Source organism: Schistosoma haematobium, chromosome ZW (assembly GCF_000699445.3).
Source record: "Schistosoma haematobium chromosome ZW, whole genome shotgun sequence".
Classification (NCBI taxonomy): Eukaryota; Metazoa; Platyhelminthes; class Trematoda; order Strigeidida; family Schistosomatidae; genus Schistosoma; species Schistosoma haematobium.
Window position 1 is genome coordinate 70,293,504 of NC_067195.1, and position 16,932 is coordinate 70,310,435.

General features: G+C 31.4%; 1 protein-coding gene across 1 annotated transcript in view; it reads right to left on the minus strand.

Moving 5' to 3' along the window:
- The window catches only part of MS3_00010478 (uncharacterized protein), a gene marked incomplete at both ends in the record, with an annotated part of 178,673 nt that overhangs the window by 61,298 nt on the left and 100,443 nt on the right, over positions 1 to 16,932 (minus strand). The window contains 9 exons of the mRNA XM_051218846.1: positions 383 to 620; positions 4,480 to 4,611; positions 6,395 to 6,881; positions 7,520 to 7,712; positions 8,977 to 9,452; positions 11,463 to 11,861; positions 12,822 to 13,169; positions 13,592 to 13,750; positions 14,918 to 15,076. Coding sequence (XP_051072340.1) covers positions 383 to 620; positions 4,480 to 4,611; positions 6,395 to 6,881; positions 7,520 to 7,712; positions 8,977 to 9,452; positions 11,463 to 11,861; positions 12,822 to 13,169; positions 13,592 to 13,750; positions 14,918 to 15,076 — 2,591 coding nt within the window. The remainder of the gene's footprint in view (positions 1 to 382; positions 621 to 4,479; positions 4,612 to 6,394; positions 6,882 to 7,519; positions 7,713 to 8,976; positions 9,453 to 11,462; positions 11,862 to 12,821; positions 13,170 to 13,591; positions 13,751 to 14,917; positions 15,077 to 16,932) is intronic.

Consider the following 16,932-nt stretch of genomic DNA (forward strand, 5'->3'; position numbering starts at 1 on the left):
TGGCTATAGATTGTAAAATGAATACAATACAGTTTTGAATAGAATCCGGATTAATATTATACACTGCAAATAAAATAATAATCTCCGCCAGAGTGATCATCAACTCTCAAATGCAGGTACATCCAGCCGATAAGTCCCAAACAGGACGAAACGCGCGTCAAACTGGATTCCACTTCTAGTCACTATCCAACCTTGCATATAATGTTTGTGAATTAAGGTTATATCGAGGCAATACGCACAGTATACATATATGCCAATAAGAGACTGATCAATTGCAGTCCTAAACATCAATGGGAAGATTCAAGTAAAACAATACTAAGTGAATTAAGTTGAAGAAAACTATGAATAATAAACAGTTTTATTATTTATAATACTAACTTACTTTTTTAATTCATTAACAGCTTGATTTACAGATTGTACAGTAGAAATATTTCTATTAACATTATTCACTGTTTTTACATAATCACCAAGCCAATTTATTAATTCTAAACGTTTCTCTTCAAAATTATTTAAATTTATTATCAAAGATTTAAATTCATTTCGGCGTTCATTTAAACAATTACCTAATTGATCGTAACGTTCGTGTAGTTCATCTAATTCACGATTGACTTCATTAATTTCTTTATTATGTGTAAATTTCGACAACAACAACAAAAAACAAACAAACATGGAAAATAAAAGTTTTTAACGTTTAAAGAAAATATTAGAAAAATGAATAACTAATTAGTATATACATACGATTGTAAATCATATTTCAGTAGTTGAGATCATGAGTCAATTGAAGCTAGAGCATCATAGAAAACGTGGAAGCACTGAACGGCCTATTGTGGGACTCCTCAGCAGTGCGCATCCACGATTCCGCTTCGCGAGATTCAAACCCACAATAGGTTCTTCATGGTGGTCTAGCTTCAATTGACTCGATCTCAACTATTGAAATTACTATAATATCCACGAAAACCCTTCTGATGTAAATCATATCTTAAAACAAGTTTGTTACAAAGTTCTCTTGATTTTTCCTTACTATGATGAATTAATTATTGTAAAACAAGTTTTGACGAATATGAATTCATTACCTCATCTTCTCTATTTATTTAAAGAAAATTTATGCAAATTCGATGAGAGTGTGTGGAACTATTAATATACAAGTATTATTTCATACTTAAATGTATTCATTATTAATGAGTATAAAAAAATGATTATCTAACATGCATTGGTATCCTAGAAGTAGGAGATCCTAGTTTAAATTTCTTGTATCTCCATTCATTGAGAGAAAAGTAGTTTTATTAAAATGGATATGAAATGAATTAAATGCATTATTCGTTCCATAAGTTGACTATTATACCTTCCACTGTATACCAGTTGTCTAATCATAATTCCTTTGGTTAACGTTTAGGAAACCGATACATAATTGAAAACTTCTCAAATCCTATAAATTGTATGTTTATTTTCAGCATATTGAGAAAGGATGGAAATGTTCACATAGTGACTTTTTTCAAGCCACATTAATACATGTTCAAAGGAATTTAGGGATAAAGTTACCGAATTACATCCTCCTTTATCTGTTTCCAAGAAACCGATGAGAAATACATTTGGTCATTAAATATAATGAAGACGTTTCGACTCAGCTAAAAGAACCTTTAATCATTCGTTCATGAATATTGATCTAGAAAGGGATACAGCATTAGAAATCTTACGAAACCGACTGTCTAGTGCTTAGAAAAAGGGTTTCTTATTCATTTGAGCTACGAATTATGTTTTACAGCCGACATCTGATACAAAGATGTGTCAAGGATAAAATGTTGCTCTGGGTCACCTCAACGTAAATATACCAATTTACTTGCTCTTGTGGAGTTTGCCACAATTGTTGTATAATGCGTAATCTTTCTAAAAGCATATCCAAGCACTATTCACTATAGTTATCGAAAGGTGAATGCCAATCAGTCAAGAGCTTGATTGTTGAACATCTAATAAATTCTAGTCATCTATCCACATCAGATTCTTCATTCAACAGTGTTCGAAAAGTAAGACGAAGAGGTTCGAAGGAAAGCCGAATGAAAAACTTTCACATGCCTGATCTTTATGCTCAGAAGTTATATACTCAGTCGCATAGTTTATCATGGTCATAAAAACCCACCATATTTTGTCAGTTATTTTTTAACATTTATTTGCCTTTCTTCTTTATCTTTCTATATTTTTCAAGTGTACAATTATGTTTCAAACCTCTTGTTTATCTTATTTGGACCTGTATTTTTTTCATGTTCTTGACTTCCTTATTATCGTCAAGTCAATACTCTTTCATATCTCGTTTTTGCATGCTATCTCATTATTATTATCAGTATGGATTGTGAAGATTGTTAAATTTCATTAAGATCATGAACCGATATAAGTTAGACAACCATTAAAAACCTGGAAGCACTGAATGGTTGTTTTGTCTTGTTATAGGACTTCTCGGCAGTGTGCATCTACAATCCCGTATGTGAAAATCGAATCCAGGACCTTCGGTTTCGCGCGTGAACGCTTAACCTATAGACTATTTGAACCGGCATCCAATGGTTGCGCAAGATCATGAGTCAGTCGCTTTTTAATGTTGATCTAGCTCAGATAGACTTATTAGTTCAACTATTTTAATTCTATCTAATACCTAATTATCATCTAGATGATCTTTTGACCTTAGTGTTCAAGATTATTTAAAGCTATTGAACTAATTAGTTAAGGAGTATAGACCATCATTTTTATTACGTAGTCACTTATTTGGCATTTGATCTGCAATGATCTTTTCAAGAATAGACTGAAGACAAGTTGGATACTATTTAAATATAGGTTAATGTTAATTGTTATATCTTTTATCATGCTTAAAAGTAGTAATACGGAGACAAATATATAAATCAAATATTTATAATCAAAATAATTCATCATTAACATGTCGGTCAATAAATTTTAACCAAACAAAGTAAGGTGTGTTTATCTTTTACTAACAATCGTTACACATGTTTTACAATAAAACGATTTATTTAAACAAAGAAATTTGGTTACTAGAAGGATGCACTTATGAATATCACAAACTTTTATCGATGACCATGATAATGATATCGACAACAATAATAACAACAACAACAACGAAAAATGATGATTAGATATGAGACGTTATATATCGAAATCATGACAATGTTTCATACAAAAGAATTAACTATAACTGACTAGTATTTAAACAAATTTACAGTGGTATATATTTAAGAGAATCTCGAATAAATAACTAAACTAAAGTGAGATCATATTTATCACCAGAATCAAAGCTGAAATGTACATGAATAGGCAGATACATCAGAGATATAATATTTGACAATAATTAAAAGAAATAACACTTGAACTGATAAAATGTTATATACACATATACAAAATAATCATATGCATTAGGAATCAAGCACATCAAGTAATAAGGCGCCGTTATTAAATGTTATGTGATATTTTATTGACAATAAATTACTAATTGTTAGAATTTTCAGATTTAAAAACCCTGAATCTAATTTACGTAGTGATTGGCTATTGTTTGGAATGCGTACGATTAATTTTGAGTGAACTGGTGTTCATTGTAAGATGTAAACTAGTATCATGTTGATCAATTAGCATTCAGCGACACCAGAAGGATGATAACCTATGATATTTGAAAACGTATCTACTTTTTTATAGTAAGGTTAGTTAGTATTTAGTGTTAGAGATTAAATTAGTTAATGATTTAAAACAAACTACTGACTATAAGTAAATCTAATTACTCAGATGACAAAAGTGCAATATCATACGTTTTAAAAGAGTAAAATCAGAAACATAAAGATATCTCTATTACCTAGTGTGTACATCAGAGGGCCTTATATGACCTGAATATGATTTTAATTAATAAGCTCACATTACTGATAAATCAAAGAGAAGTGAACAAATGCTACAGATTAGCTTGGGATTTTTCACCGGTGTGTATGTATTTATGTGTACCAATATTTATGTGTTCAAATAAACAAATAAATAAATTCACAACTCGATTAGAAAACATGGAACGTAGGATTCCACTTCGAAGGTATGAAAGTTATGGTATTTATCACGATACTAAAGGTTCTATGTTCAGTTAGGTATGCGGTCGTTGTTGAACGCTATTGATGAACTAGGAACTAGGTTAAAACAGTTATTCGACGTACTATGGTTCTTGACATAAAATGTATTGACTCTGTTTCTAGATGTTTTAAAAATTGGACATCTTTAAAGTCAAATAGAAAAAACCGACGCTTTAAGCAAATTGTTGCAAAAGACGATTAGTGAGTAAAAATGAAACTGAAAGATCAATTATGAAGTAGAATGTAAACAGAAACAAAGCGACAAACATGCACAAAATATTTAGTTGTTATTTTGTTACATGCAAATAACACACTCGTTTGTTTATATTTGTTTACATATATATATATTAATGCATAATGCTTGGAAAGCTTAGCTTACCATGTAGATTACACATAGGATCGGCACTGGAGATGCCACTTGATCCACTGCTAGCCATTGGACTTAATACATTCATTAATTTATTGTCTTTTGATTGTTTATAGGCAGCAGAAGTGGATACACGTGGTACTGCTGTTGAGTTATAGTACATACACACATATATATGTTGGGATAAAATGAATGTTTAAAAGATTGAAATTTTCAGAGAATATTATGGGTCATATAAATTGTATAGATGAACTAGACAGATAACTATGAATAACTATAGAATGAAGTACGAAACAGTATGGTTTATGTAATATTGATGAAATTTGTCCATTAACTGAAGCATAGCAATGTACTGAATCCGAGTAGCTTATACTCAATGTTGTTTTCATTACGATTCAATTTGCATTACCATGGAGTGTGTATACACAATTTAACTTTGGTCGGACTAAACTATAATGATGGATCATGAAATCCTTTATTTATTTATTCTTACTAATTGAAGTCGCAATAGGTCATTCTAATTCCTGAATTAGATAATAACTTATTCATTTAAATTCTCAAACAGAAACAAACTTTACGTTAAAAATATACATCAGGATATGACTTTCGATATTTGATTTACAATTTAATTATTGAGATGCGATATGATGAACATGAGCTACAAATTTACATATAGTCATTTTGAAAAACTATTATCGTTTTAACTGGATGCCTGAAGGATTTAAGATACAAATGATTTAATAGACCGTCACCTTTAAACGCTTAACATTCCAATATTAATTATATAATGAAATCCATACTAGCGAATATAACTCCAAAATAATATTTTAAAAAGTACTGGTTTACATAAAGATTCTTTGTAATAACAATAATAATAACAGTGTTTTAAAATATGTTTATCAAATTTCGTATTTTTCTTTACATCAACTGTGAAGGTGACTAAATTCGTTCGTTTCTCTGAAGTTACTGCAGATGATATCACATTATGTGATGATGAACACACCGAACAAGCTAAAGTTATGTCACAGTTAAGGATAGTGAGCTTATTGACTAAATAAAATTGTCATTAGGCAACTGTTTCAAATTTGACTTAAAGAGCTCTCATCATTGTGTTGTTGAATAAACATCAATTGGCGGGATTGTGGTAGTACAGTACAGGGTTTAGCCAATAAGGAAGTTTTGTATACCAAATAAGCAACAAAGATTTACTGAAAAACATTTTGTAGATTATGATAGTGTGGTAAGCTTTAAATTACCTTCATTTTATGTTAACCTAGTCTAAAAATTAGCCCCTAGTAGCTTGGCGATTGAAGTGACTTAGCGCCTGCAGTTCGCCTGTTGATAGTTCACTGTTTAGATCAATAAAGTATGCCTTTAAAAAATTCGGAAACATCTACTGTTTGGTTCTTCATTTAAAACTAAATTTGCTTACCAGATCTCATTATTTTTCCGAAAAGGTAAAGCTGCACCTCCTCAAACACAAATTAGCCTAATTGATTATGTGAGAATGCTAAGTCGAAATTATATCATTACAATTTATATTTAATAAATGTTCCCATCTTTTTATGAGTTATTGGAAATCTAATTAAACTTTGAATTTATAATTCCATGTGTGACATATTTTATGAACATCTTGATATAACTCTCCCTTAATAAACTATACAGTAGTTAAAACACTTAATCATTTGATTTGTTACGTGATGAATGTGAAGAGCTATTACTATAGATGTACCGCTCGTTTGCCTTAATTGTTCCGGTTAACATTTGATAAACCCTTATTGATTTAAATTTTGAACTTTATCTTAGATACTCAGTAAATGAAGAAACATCAAAGTATTTTTTATAACTACTCATATGATGTAAATATAATATGAAAATAAGCTGAAATTGCATTCGTATAAATATTTAATTAACATATTCAAAGTACCTGAAGAAGCAGAAATATGAGCATCATTTGATGAAGTTGTTCCACGTCCGAAATTCTTATCACTTCCACTTGATGTATTTAATAAAGTATCATAAGCAGAACCTAATTGGTCCACTTCATCTAAATGTTGTTTGATTGTCTCTCGGAGTGAATATAATTCATTTAATTTGTCCATTTGTTGTTTTACCGAATTCAAATTTAAAGTGATAGGTGATGATAAAGTAGTTAAACGTCCATCGGCAGTTAACAACATATCTTGTACTTGATTACGTGCTTGTGCATAGGAATTATTAAATGACTCTCTTGCTTTTAAATCATCTTCACGTGTATTTATTAAATGAAGTAATTGTGACCAACGATTATTCAATTTATTCATATTTTCTTTCATCAATTTACCATGATCATCACTTTCAGGCAGTTTAGTTAATAAAGCATTAATAGATTGTTGTATATTATCTAACTGTAGTTTACGATTTGGTATAAGCATCTAATCGTGTTCAATATTCGTAATGAAAGGAAAAGTTGAAGAAAAAAACAATACGTATTAGTTAGTATTCGCTAATTAAGTTTTACTACGCAATTCTAGAAATAACGGTTATTAATCGAAACGTCTTAAAAACTGATCCCCTGTCTGGAGATAATTCCAAAGACCTGAAGTCCATAAATGAAATAGTCTTATTACATAAAGATGCTGACAAAAGGCACTTTTCTGAATATTTTAAGTGATAATAAATCTTAACTTTCGAAGCTTAAGTAACGGTTTGGATCGATATGTAGTCTGACAATTAACAGTGAAGTTAGTAATCAGGCTGACAACTTAACTTACTTTCGGATTCTATCAGGTTTGATGAATTTGTTACCTTATAAAGTCTGGTTATAGAGGTAAAATGTTTGGTTAAATTTTATTAGGCAATAGTAATTTTGGTTAAAGTAATATGTCTGAATAATTAATATAATATAAAGTAGTGTGAATTACCTTAAACTATGTGTCATTACACATCATATATATCTTGAACTGAAGGCTATGAGCATTGTGAAATATGAGCAAAAAAAACTGGAGAAAGCAAATCTACTAACATAAAACTTGAAAAAACAGAGCAGAATAAAATGAAATTAGTAGCTTACTTTAATTGACTGAAGTTTGTGCTTTAAATAGTTTTCTGGTAGATGAGCAGTTGTTTGACAATTTAACTGATTTCCAACTTCATCAAGCCATATATTAAATTCATTAATATCATTATCATACTGTGTCAACTGATTTTGCAATGTATCCAATTGTGAAATTCGTGAAATAACATCATCCTTCAAAGTTTCAAGTCTGTCGAAAAAAAGTAATGATAGTAATAATATGTAGGATAGGTGAAAATTGTAAAAAAATATTATACTACTCAATGGATTTATGTATAGGCTGTGAAACTGTCCGGGTGTCCAGACAGAAGCAGCTGGTTTTCTTAGAGGAACATACAAGGAGCCTTCAACCTAAACGTCTGATCCACAAAGCAGAGGGGCAACTTTAAAAGATGCAGTTCCATGGTAACCAGTGACAAATTATTGGTTCATACACCATTTGTTTGGAATCAGGGTTTTCAAACTCCCCTAGGTGGATCCTCTATATTCGTCAACCCTGTTAAAGCGCCGGACATTTGCTTTTCGTTCTCTCAATTTCGTAAACAACAGTGATGCCACGAGAAGGCAGTGAGTAGGACTTCTCTAACAATGGCTGTATACGCGTGGCCATGTGAGAGCATTTCGATAGAGAGAGAGCTGACTCACCTCACCCCCGGCCGTACCAGGGCATTTGGGAGCTGAACCTAAAAGTACTGGACAGCCGTTTTGTCCTAGTATGGGACCCCTCCGTAGTGTGGATCTACGATCTCGCCTGCTGGATTCGAACCCAGGACCTTCAGTGTCGCACGCGAACGCTTAACCTCTAGACCAATGAGCTGAAGGTGCTATAGTTATGCAAAATATTACATCTAGTTGCTATCTGGGTGGATTTGAATTTAATTTGTGGTGTGCTTAGTATGCAAGGAGAATGAAGGGTAGAGTTACTTGGTGAAATGGGTACTTACCCTTTATGTTGTTTTAAAAAAAGAATACTTTTATATTCTACTCATCCGTTATACTATATTTCCTTGTTCTGATTATAATTCCTTACCTTTACCGATAATTCTAATGTAATACCAGGTTTTATATTGATTCATTTACTAAGGTACTAATAAAAATTTACGTTATATTACAATCTTCTTAAATTTCAATTATGTAGGTAAACGGTTTGATGTAAATAATAATTAGTTTATTAATGAAACATCCTCCATTAACGACACTCAATCCTATGGAAATTCAATGAGATGAATTGTATTCTAAATTCTAGGTAACTAAATTAAAAATTATTGTTTATCGTAATGAGGGTTAGGATTGTCGGAGTAAAATTCTACCTTCAAACAATAAAATCTCGATGAAATGACTCAAATATTCAATTTTAGTTAACCTAGTAATCAGATATTGAAACACCTTTTGACAATATCATAGAATAAAACAAAATATTTGAATAATTACAATATTGAAGAATAAAATCATACCGATTATCTAAAATATCAGTTTGTTTCAATTCGGATTGTGTTAATCGTAATTTATTAGGATCAATTGTTTTAATTTGTTCTATTGTTTGATTTAAACGATTTCTTAATATTTGTGAAGCTGATTGGATAGAATTGATTTGTGCTAAAGTTTCATTTAATTTATTCATATCTAAAGGAAATTCAATTGATTGTTTTTTAATCTCATCCATTTTATGATCAATATAATCATTAGATAATTGATCACCAATTCGATTTGTTTGATTTAAAAATTCATTTAAACATTCTTGTGTTGTTTGATTGGTTAATAAATATTTCATAAATTGTTTTTGTAATTTTTCACATTGATCAATTAATTGTTTTTGATAATTTAAGGCATTATCTAATGGTTGATTCATTGCATTCATTGAATTATTTGTAATTAGATTAGCTTCAGTAAATTTCTTTTCAATTAAATCTAATTCAACAGATTTCAGATTCTGAGAAGAGAAGAAACATGACGGAAAACAAAGGAAATAGAATAGATAAATTAAGTGAGAATGTTTTTGTTGTTACGTTCCTTTTAGGAGGGGATGAACGGGGAATAAGTGAAAATGGTGTTATTTACTCAGTTGCGGTTTAATTGATAATCAGAGTTTACTTATTGATTCCACTCTGCTTATGTTATTTTGCACACAAGTTTAACTTTCAAAATATCCTGATAGGCAACAAATCAAATACTTGAGAGAATAGGTTTGTAGAGACTGTGCACCATAAAATTAGTCACTTACACAGAATCGTTTTGATGAAGAGAACTGTTAAGATACCGTTTCAGGGTAGTTTAAAGTTCTTCATAATTGAGTAACTAGAACAACACTACTGAGAATAAGAAGTTTAAGCTTTATGGGATACTTATAAATCATCGAGTAAGAATTTTACTGGTTCAAATTTCCAATCAACTCATGATACGGAGAAACCATAGATTCGGTTAGCCAACCAAAGTTTCCTGCTCGCTCCTGTTTTTTTCATTTATATGACTGATTTTATCATGCACAAAGAATATAAATATATCAATATCGAACACTTTCTGACGATGGGCTTTTAATTCTATACGGGAAATAAATTCAAACACATCAATATACCCAAGGCAGCTTAAATTTGTATTGGAGTAGTAACAAAGGGAATTTGAAGAGTTTTAATTAAAATTAATTTAAATAATGATCCGAGATTGTTCAATCCAAGCCAATTCAGAATAGATTTCCAAGTTAACAGGATCAGTTGATCCTTGACTAATTCTATAACTGAATCTCATTTTGATTCCCCTGTAAACGTTTTATTTAAGATATGAAGATATTTTCTTCACAAAATAAAAAATAAATATTTATTCGGTCAAACTGTTGAAGCTAGACCACCATGGGAAACCTGGAAGCACTGGACGGCCATCTCGCCCTATCACGGGATTCCTCAGCGGTGCGCATCCACGATCCCGCACCCCGCGGGATTCGACCCCAGGATCTATCAGTCTCGTGCTAAGAGCTTAACCAACTAGACCACTGAGCCGGCACTTAATGGTGTTAATGTCTAACTTCAACCAATCCACGAAGTTGCTGAGGAGTCCCATACTAGGACGAAACGGCCGTCCAGTGCTTCCAGGTTTTCCATGGTGGTCTAGCTCCAACTGACTCATTATTTCAATTTGATAGATAGGAATAATTAAATTCACTTGGTGTGGTTTCACTTGTATCTTCCCATCAATTGCAGTCTTAAATAACAATATGAAGGTACAGGTAAAACAACACCAAGTGAATTTAAACTTCATCCTATTGCATAAGCAGGTGGCTATCAGGACTCAGTAGCTAAATGGATAACACGATGGCGTTTGAAGCGAACGGTACTGGGTTCAAATTTCGGAGTGAACATTAACTCTGGAAGGCAGGTAGATCCGGCTGACGAATCCCAAATAGGACGAAACGCAGGTCCCGGACTCCACTGCTAGCCACTATCCATCTTTGCTTGAAAAGCTTGTGTCTTAAGGAATAATTAATTGGTATCAGAAGAGGGTTTTGTAGAGATTTTAGTAATTTCAATAGTTGAGATCGTGAGTCATTTAAAGCTAGACCACCATGGAAGACCTGGAAGCAATGAACGGCCGTTTCGTCCTATTGTGGGACTCTTCAGCAGCGCGCACCCACGATTCCGCCTTGCGGGGTTCGAACCCAGGACCTACTGGTCTCACGCGCAAGCTCTTAACCACTAAGCCACTGAGCCGGCATTCAACGGTGTTAATGTCTAACTTCAACTAATCCACGAAATTGAGTGACACATCCACCATTGTCATCAGTGAGTTACTTACAACTGACCCGGTTGAATTCCACTGGCCACTGCTTCTCATTAGAACTCCAAGATACACATCTTGAAGCCAGTCGCTAGTGATTGATTCAAATAACAAGATTATAAAATTAAATAAAATAAATTTACTGCCATATAAATGATTGACTTATAAATCTTACTTTTAGATCATTTTCAGTTTTATTAAGATCACCTTGTAATGTATATAATTTAGTTAATCGTTCTTGACTAAGTTTTTTAATTTTATTCATTGTTAAAGTATTTAATTCATCAGATCGAAGAAGACTTTTTTGTATTATATTCAATTGTAATTTAGTTTTATCTAATTGATGAATTGATTCAGATAAATGTTTTTCATATTGTTTATATAGAATATTAATTTCTGTAAGATATGTTGATTGAATTTCTAAACGACCAATTAAATGTAAAAGACGATTATTTGCTTCTTTTACTGTATATTCTATTCTATCTTCTAATTCTATATTATTTCTTTGAATTTTATCTTCATATTGTTTACAATTTAAGCCAGTGAAATGATTCAATTTGATATTATATGTTTTCTATTATTAGAAAAACAAATAACAGAGAAAACAATAATGAAAAGTTGGAGAGTTAAGAAAAGATGAAGTTTATATTGTAGAATTGATGAACAAATTACATTGTATCTCAATAGTTGAAATCATGAGACAATTGAAGCTAGACCACCATGGAAAACCTGGAAGCACTGGACGGCCGTTTCGTCCTAGTATGGGACTGTTCAGCAATGAGCATCCACGATCCCGCACACCGCGAGATTCGAACCCAGAACCTATCAGTATCTTTTTCTTACTTACGGATTACATGATTAATAACTAGAAAACATAGACATTATATTAAAATAATATGACTTGAAGTTGAATTGTATGATGTAGATAAATGTATACTATATCTTTTTTGCAAATTTTGCACTCTTTTATCATTTCATATGAATTATTTATTTTTAAATCCTACTTTTTATTATGAATTTAAATAATGGATTGATTTTAATTAGATAATCAGTGGAGAATTAGCAAGTATTGGATATTTGTTTCATTCGAGTATACGATTTGTCAGCAATACTCATCCATAACTTCATTTGATATTGAATCTAGAATCTTCGGGTTTCGTAGCTAGAGCTCAATCTCTTAATCACTGAGTTGATATCCAATAACTTAAATGATTAGTTTCAATCAAATCTTATTGGGTTGTTTTTGACTAGAATTGGTATTATTAATTTCATATTTAAGCTTTTTGTCTTGTTAATCACCTCATGTTGTTATTATACAAACTATATCAACCTGGACTGGTGTATATTTTAATCGAATCCTATTAATTTATTATTTCCCTTACTAAATTACCTAATTTGCTTATGATTAGAGAAATGATAAATGGGAAGAAATGTTTGAAATATATTGAGTGCTTTAACCATTCAACCGCTTACCCATTCACAACTAAAGTAGAGTTTTTAAATAATTTTATTTATGAATTAACATTGTACTTACCTTACTATCAGCGTAACGATTAACAGATGCAATGAATTTTTGTTTTACACTTGGCAATGTACTAATAACGTTATTATGCGATGAATTTGATTCACTTAAAGCTGCTTTTATTCGTAAAATACATGAATCTATTTCATCTGGATGATTAATTGTATTTAGTTTATTTGACAGTTGATTTTCTCCAATTGTAGTAGTAGTAGTAGTATTTACGGATGGTGTGTTAACAAGTAAAACAGAATCTAGGTTTTCTAATAGATTACGAAGACTTTGTAATTTATAAGTAAGATGTTCTAATGAATCTAAACTATGAAGTAAAATTCGAACTCGACCCTCAGCTTCAGTTTGTAGCTTGAAATGAGGAGAAACAAGGAAAAAATATACATTAAACTTGGATAATATTTTATTACACTGATTACTCATAGAGTAGTAACTAATGTCATAGTTATTTAGACTATTGTGTTGGTTGAATTTTATAGATCAAATTGAAATCTGGTCCTTAATCCATGTGACTCAATATCACATGCGATATAAGTTTTGAGTAAGGTTGTTGGATTCAATAAGTAGAAAAGCTTAATCTAGTTGGTACTTGCCATCAATGCGCATTTACAATCTTAAAGAATATCTATGCGATATCTATGAGATTCAAACCCGCGTTTATGAATAATAGACGTCTAGAGTGTTACTGATAATAGACAAACATGGTTTTCCTATAACTGACCTTGTTCTCAGAATATCATTCGAAATTTACTGAAATAATAAACTCAACTTACATCTTCTAAACGTGTTCGCAGTTCTTGACATTTTACTTCTAATTGTTTCCAGATAGATTCTGGTTGGTTAGTATGACGTAAGGTTTCAATAGCTTGTTCAGCTTGAAATAATACAGATCGACTTGAAGATTGATGAGTACGAATCTTATTTAAAATTTCCTGTAGTAATAAACATACGTATATACAGTTTATAATTAATAAATAATGGCTATTGTTATCGCAAAGACCACACATGCAAAACTGTCAGTTAGTTGATACAAAGATACAAAAACATTAAGAATTACGTGTTGTTATTTACTCAAGTGGTGCTTACTCTGATAGTTATGCTTTGTGGTAAATCACCCAGTCAATAAATAAGCGAGACTGTTGATATAAGGTAATAAATAACTAAGGATATAAACGCAACTAAAAATACGAAGACGGTTTTGCGCCTTAGGAATCAGCTTATCTTATGAGTGAGATTATTTTTGATTGCGAGCAATCACTTAACATTTTTGAGCATATCTTGTCATTTGATTTTAAAAATTTACAAAGCCAGTGGAATTAAATCCTACAATAATTAAATATAAGAGCAGATTAGAAATCAGTATTATTAATTACTTCTGACATTCCACTTTATTTGTCATTTCCTAGTGGTTTTTCAACTATTAGCCTCCAAATGCCCTGGTACGGCCGAGGGTGAGGTGAGTCAGCTCTCTCTCTCTCTCTCTCGAAATGCTCTCACATGGTCACGCGTATACAGCCATTGTTAGAGAAGTCCTACTCACTGCCTTCTCGTGGCATCACTGTTGTTTACGAAATTGAGAGAACGAAAAGCAAATGTCCGGCGCTTTAACAGGGTTGACGAATATAGAGGACCCACCTAGGGGAGTTTGAAAACCCTGATTCCAAACCAATGGTGCACATGGGCTCCAGTATCCTGAAGGAACAAATAGTGTATGGACCAGTAATTTGTCACTGGTTACCATGGGACTGCATCTTCTGAAGTTGCTTCACTGCTTTGTGGATCAGACGTTTAGGTTGAAGGCTCCTTTTGTGGTCCTCTAAGAAAACCAGCTAGCTCTGTCTGGACACCCGGACAGTATCACAGCCTATACATAAACCAAGTGATTTGTGTGGTGCATATGTATTCGATGTTTCTTTGTACCAATATTTATGTGTTCAAATAAATATAAATAATACAGCCAGTAAAAAGAACTATTTTTTATAAGTAAGCTGTGAATAAAAAAACCGAATAACCTAATATTTTTTTGATTGGTGAGAACATATGAGCAACTGTATGCATAACAGAAAATGATAGTTATATAAAAATTTGTACAAACTTACTTGGTGATCATCCAGGAGGTGGCGGTTTAAATTATCGTCTAAAGTCAAATTTCCCATTTGTAAAAGTTTTAATTCTAAACCAGTTATCCATGATGTTTCTTCATCCAAAGCAGTGGAAAGCTGAGATATAAGCTTTCTTGTAGTTTCTGATTCTGCAGACTATAGATATTTAGTTTTGATTGAGAATTATTTATATGTTATAATCGAACCAATTTTATTATGTTCCGTATAACAAAACAATGAAGAAAATATTTTTGTTTTAACGATGACAAATTCAAAGCTGATAAATATTTAGTATGATAATATAATTTCGATGTTACTTATAATGATAGTAGTAGTAATTACGAAATAGGGTTTATATATTGTAACAGAAAATAACAATTATTTTTGATGAAATATAGGCTTCAGAAAGCCAAATAAAGACGGACGACTATCTAATAAGACAGAAAGTTGTATCCCGGATTCTTTCACGAATGGTTATGTAATCGATATGTCCATTAAAAAATGTCACCCAATTAACACTAACAACTAATAACTCATGACAGAAAATTTTTTAAATCATTACCAATTGACTGTGAACAAGATTTTTGGTTTATTTGTTTCTGAAGAGAAAGAGACGTGATACAACGAATTCACAGTATTCTGAAAATACTGTCGTTCTTGTTTTGTTTATATTTGTGAAGTAGATAGGGTTTTGTCAGAAGATATTTAAGCCCTCAAACAAGCAATAATCTTTGCAATGCAAGTTCAGAAATATAATAGCAAAGTGAAAAACCAGTATTATTCACTTCTAGACTTTCTAACCAGTTATTATTTAGATGGAACGACCGGTACATTTTATTCACATCAGGATGATTATTTGTTTGAAAGTGAACATCAATTTCTCAGTGATACTTGATTTGTATAGACCATTATTTTTCTAAAACTGTTGTCTGTAAAAGCGGTAATGAAGTCTACAAAAAGACATGTAATTCATGAGAAAGGGCAATAAGTAATATATGTGCTTCCGAATTCAAAAAATGAACTGAATTTTCAAATCATTATCAAAAGCGGTAGGTAAAGCTAATCGGACAATAACAGTCTCATCACTGAAATTAAAACGTAGATAGCAGAGAATTTATACTGAGATTTTAATATTTTTTACTGAAAATCCCCGATTGTGTTGAGTTATGTAATAATGAATAAAACTATTATTATTATTATTATTATTATTGGTATCACCATTAATATCAGTGCTATTTCTTTCCAAAAACACTCAGTTGTGTTAACTACTACCCAAGATACTAATGGCAAAGTTGTAAGATCAGGTTCTTTTTGATATTATCAGTATGCTTATACTATTCAGTCAATACAGAATAGTATAAATATTTTGTGCTTTGAATTCACCAACTTTAAGAATATTAGCAATCATTCTGTTCAGCACAAATGAAACAATCACTTTTCAATTTTGTTTAAATGTCTCTCGTTTTGGGTGTCAAAATGTGATGGGTTATATAAGTGTCTAGTTAAACACACACACTTCTGTAGTAAATATATTTTGTTTATGACGGATTTGATCATTTATACAGCAAAAATCAAATAATAATAATAAGCGTATAGATTAATAATTTCATAAATATTGCTCCTAAATGACACCATTTAATGGCACTCCTATGATACATAACTAGTCGGTTGGTCGGTAATTTTTTCATGCAAAATCTGTTCTGATTTGAGGTATTGGTTTCAGCTAGTGAACTAGGATTCGTTTACCAACTTTCATTATCCGAGTCATGTTATCGCCTTCATAAAAGATACAAGGAACTGCAAATAGTTTTTTCAGATCAGTAAAACAGTATAACCACCATCAGCAACAAACGATGTACAAACGCTATGAATAACATGAATTCGTCAGTCCCCACGAATGAACATACGATAAAGTACTAATACAAAAAATTAGTATTGGATAGAACTCCAAGAATAATTAGGACCAGAATCGCATAAGAGCGTTAGATATTAAAATGCCTTTTAAATCGAAA